The sequence below is a fragment of the Panicum hallii genome, chromosome 9 (genome assembly GCF_002211085.1).
Source record: "Panicum hallii strain FIL2 chromosome 9, PHallii_v3.1, whole genome shotgun sequence".
Classification (NCBI taxonomy): domain Eukaryota; kingdom Viridiplantae; phylum Streptophyta; class Magnoliopsida; order Poales; family Poaceae; genus Panicum; species Panicum hallii.
In genome coordinates this window covers 53,121,446-53,125,919 of record NC_038050.1, presented here as the reverse complement: position 1 = coordinate 53,125,919, position 4,474 = coordinate 53,121,446, and the positions used below count along the sequence as shown (strand labels likewise).

The window sequence follows — 4,474 nt, the reverse complement described above, 5'->3', positions numbered from 1 at the left end:
TCTGACCATGCACTAAATATTGTGTGTTATAGATCCATGCACTAGTTTAAGCATGCACTCATTCTGTTGCTTTGGTAAAATTGTAGATTTACCTAAATGCATAGTAAGCTATATATTTAAATCTGCTAAAATAACTATAATTTGAAACTGAGAGGGAACAAGCAAGCTAGCCCGTGAATGAAAGGCATGCGGTGCGCGTATGCCACGAAAAGAATTAAGTGATTAGCACTCTCACGCAGCTTGCATGCAACAATGGTCTTAATTGGTGCTTGATCATTACAAGGAGCTCAAAGACTGAAACTGCGCATCAGGTTCTTTAGTCGCCACGCCCGGCGAACCGAGACGGAGTGGAAAGGATATCGGGGTTCTTAAAGATTAGTACCGTTTGGAGCTCTCTCCGCGCTTCCCGGGACGCGTGGCACCCGGGCGTGAGTTCTGATGCTCCGAGCGATGAAAGCCTGCAAAGCTGTCAACCAATGGGAGCCTGCAAAGCTGCAACTAATAGAAACTGCGTGCTAGAACAGCATGAACCTGGACTAGAGTGGACAAGACACAGACAACGCTGCCTCGCTCTGTCACAGCTAGACAGCTTGCAGTTTGGAACAGGTGCATACTGATGGTCCTGCTGCGCTGCTCCGACGGGGATGACACGCCCAGCCGCTGACCGTGGCCCAGTTTGGAACATGCGTACTCCGTTCCTAAAAGAGTACGATTCATCCGCATCCAAGGAGTCAAACAATTTTAAATTTATATAAAATAGTATTGATATTTATATTATAAAATAAGTATTATTAGATTAATTATGTAATATATTTTCTTATTAAATTTATTTAGAGACATAAATGTTAGTGATTTTTATATAAATTTGGTCAAACTTGAAACCGTTTGACTCCCCGAGATGCGAGAGTCGCATTTTTCTGACTGAAGAAGTATTTACTCCATGTCAGCTATTGAATATTCTGTTAACTTGATATTATTATAGTGTAGCATTTGTTATTCTCATAGAAAAAAATTATGCGTACTTACTGTTTAACTACAAATTTCTTCAGTTTTAAATAACGATGAACTTTTTTCCTTGTACACACAAGAAGTAAAATATATGCAATTAGATCTACCCTTGATATATTTAATCACCTTGGGAAAGGAACATTACAACTAATTTAGGCATGGTGTGTAGTCTATCTTGTGATAGTTATCTAAGTAGCTGAGTTGCAGTGAATTAATATTTTAAATAGCGGGCTATTTAGTAGCACGATAATCAAATCGATGTTAGCACCGCTATAGCCTGCTAATGCTTGTTATAGCATGTTATTTTGTACTGCAATGGTTATAGTGGCAGTTTTCCGAAACCGCTATAGATCGCTATTTAAAATATTGAGTGATCTTAATTATTTCTTTTGTAATACATACTTGCTATGCCCGGTATGCATTCATGCTGGACTGAGCAAATGGTTCTTGAGTTTCTTGATTTTAATTTGCTATGCTGGTTGGATGGTTTAGAGTAAGTAAAACAGTTAGCGCTATTTCATAGTTATACTTGGCAATTGATAATTAATTATTAGATACTTAATGTTAGAATTATGATAGACCGTGCAAAGTGCGCCAAATGCTTAGTTACTATGAACGAGCGAGGACGTGAAGGTGTGTCAGCCTCGTGGAGGCAGTTGGCGCCACAGGTTACCCGGCCGACGTAGCGCCCTCCTCTGCCGCGCACCGCGCCGCGCCTGCCTGTCCTGCTCGTCCGGTCGGCCGAGACAAGTCAATTCACACTCAATATTCATCAGCAACTCTTCTACCCGTCTGCTCCTCCTCGATCGATCTGCGGCTCTCCTCCCGGCCGTGTCGTCGTCGCATGCGACCATCCCTGCTGCGCCGCTTCACGGCCACCTCCGCCGCCGCGCGATCCCTGCCGCTGCAGCCGGCGCCGACGACCGCCGGCCTCTCGGCGTTGCTGCACAAGCACGAGCAGGGTTTCTCCACGGCCATGGACAGCGGCGGCTTGCACGAGAAGGCGCCGCCGCCGGCCGGGGGCGTCGCAGAGCGCATCTTGCCGCATCTCCTCAACATGTGAGCTATAGCTACATCCTCTAAGCCTTTACTACTACTACCACCACCACCACTACCCTACGGTTACATTTTTCGGGCCATGCTCTGCTCTGAAACTTCTAGAAAAAGAAAGAAATACAATCGCTGGTGATGGTGCAGGTACGGATCGTGCGCGACGGCCCGGGACTTCGAGATATACGCGCCAGAAGCGACGTTCGAGGACCCGCTCATGCGCGCTCACGGGTACGGGGTACCTGTAACATCGCTCGCCTCGCCGCTAGAACTGCTACCTCCTTTGCTGGATCGATCGCCTTCTTCCTCTAATCGTGTACGGCCAATTGCTTGCAGGGTGAAGCAGATCAAGTCCTCATTTTACGCGCTCCCAAAGGTAATAGCTAGAGTTGTTGTCTGTTCCACGCACGCTGCCTGGTGTTAGTTATCTGAGCTCAAGTTTCTGAACACGGTCAGGTGTTCGGGGAATCCAAGATCGTGGAGTACACGGTGCACGAGAATCCCACGGGGCCGGGCAAAGCCGAGGTTGGTAATACGTTCAGGAGATCGAATGATCATGGAGCTAGTACTAGTAGTTTGGAAATTGGAACACCAGCAACAACCATTGTAGGCTTGTGATAAGGTCTGCTAACAGGGTACGCATCTGCGTGTTTCAGATTCTGATCGACAACAAGCAGCACTACAAGGTGTTCGGCAAGCCGGTGGACCTGACGACGCTCATCAGGCTCCAGGTCGAGGACGGCAAGGTCGTCAGGCACGAGGACTGGTACGGATGGTCTCTGGCTCTGTGCTGCTACCATGCATCGATCGGATACTCTGATGAGCAAACTGATGCGTTGTTCCTCGTGCGCCGGCTTCTTTTTTTTTTTCAGGTGGGACAAGAAGCCTCTGAAGAACCGGGAGACGGTGGGGTTCCCGCTGGCGGGGCGGATCGCGGAGGCTACCCGCCGGGGAGCCATGCTGCTCACCCACGCCCTCATGGGATTCGGCAAGGACCCACCAACCACAGCCTCCTCCTGATTTACTGTTGTGATTATTGCTACTGCTACATACATCAATAATCGAATAATCTGCTATTGCCCTGTCCAGTAGTGTCATTTTGCTTGTCTCAAGCCACTGTATGTAATGTCGTACCTATATACTAGCAAGGACCGGACCAAACAAGGGAATGAAGCAGATGTGCTTTTGGTTTTAGCACTACAAAGTATAAGGGGAAAATAGGTGTTTTGGTCTTTCGACTTTGCTCAAGGGTTAATTTTGTCTTTCAACTTTAAATCAGCCAATCTAATCTTCTAACTTTTGTTTTTACATCAAATTCATCCTTTTGCTGGTGTGGAGCTCCATATACTAGCATAGCATAAGACTAATGCAAAAAAATCTTTGCTGCCCTTGGCTCCTTCTCCTCCTCCTCAATTTCCACCGTAAGAGGAAAACGCACCTAAATTCGTTCACGCATTGTAAACTTGTGATCGGTTTCAAGGCCACTATTGATTTTGCAATGAGTCCAACAAGTCAAGACTTGAACTTACTAGTTATTGTGTTGGGGATATGCCTTTGGAAGCCAAAGGCTAGAGATCCCCACGTGTATAAAAGAGGCTAAATTAGAGGTTTATGGACTCATTTCCAAACCTCTAGAGGCCTATTTATAAAGTTTGAGGACCTCTTTATAATATCTACCCTATCGGTGGAATAAACATAAATTTTTCCTCCCTGTAAATAGAGCTCCACTCTTGGTCATTTATTCATTTACTCCTTTGTTCTCTCTCCCTCATCTTTCTCATGTTCGGGGCTTCAACCCAACATATTGCTTGCAGATATTGTTAGTTCCAAGACTTGAACTCCTTCTAAGCTTGGAGCCACAGCACGGAATTCCAGATGAAGTGGTAGGTTGCGATGCGCACCCAGTACTTCGGCAGGGCCATGCAAATGCAAGAGTAGTAATCACCCTTCACCAGAACTGAAAATTTCTCGGCATCAGAAGAAGGGAAATCCATTTTAAGCATGTGATTTGCTCAGCAATGAAGGAGAGGAATTGGAATACAACAGTAAACAAACCCTACTGTTCCTATATATATCCACTGTGACCCCCGTCACGAGGCTCCAGTGGAGACGCACTGAACAACAAGGATAACGGCTTCCCCAAGTTCTCACAAGACTTGTACTAAGCCGCCGTGACTGTGAGCGCTAGATGCTTCTCGACTTGACCCGCATGAATACCGATCATCAAAAACTACATGTGGAGGCTTGTCCACGTCATGAATCTGGACCATTCCTGCAGGTACTACCCATTCCGAACCAAAAGATGTTAGCCACTAGTGTTACAGTGTTCAACTTCGTATTGTTATAGCATGCGTTCCTCAACAACCACTTCCGGAAACGCGGACTTTGCCGAGTGTCAGAGGCTTTGCCGAGTGCT

General features: G+C 46.3%; 1 protein-coding gene across 1 annotated transcript; it reads left to right on the top strand.

Moving 5' to 3' along the window:
- The first annotated feature begins 1,754 nt into the window (after window positions 1–1,754).
- LOC112873730 lies at window positions 1,755–3,293 on the top strand. Its single transcript, XM_025936769.1, has 6 exons — window positions 1,755–2,067; window positions 2,206–2,289; window positions 2,395–2,434; window positions 2,515–2,583; window positions 2,715–2,824; window positions 2,931–3,293. Exons 1-6 carry the CDS (start codon window positions 1,853–1,855, stop codon window positions 3,076–3,078), a joined length of 666 nt encoding a protein of 221 aa, XP_025792554.1. The 5' UTR covers window positions 1,755–1,852; the 3' UTR covers window positions 3,079–3,293.
- The last annotated feature ends 1,181 nt before the right edge of the window (window positions 3,294–4,474 follow it).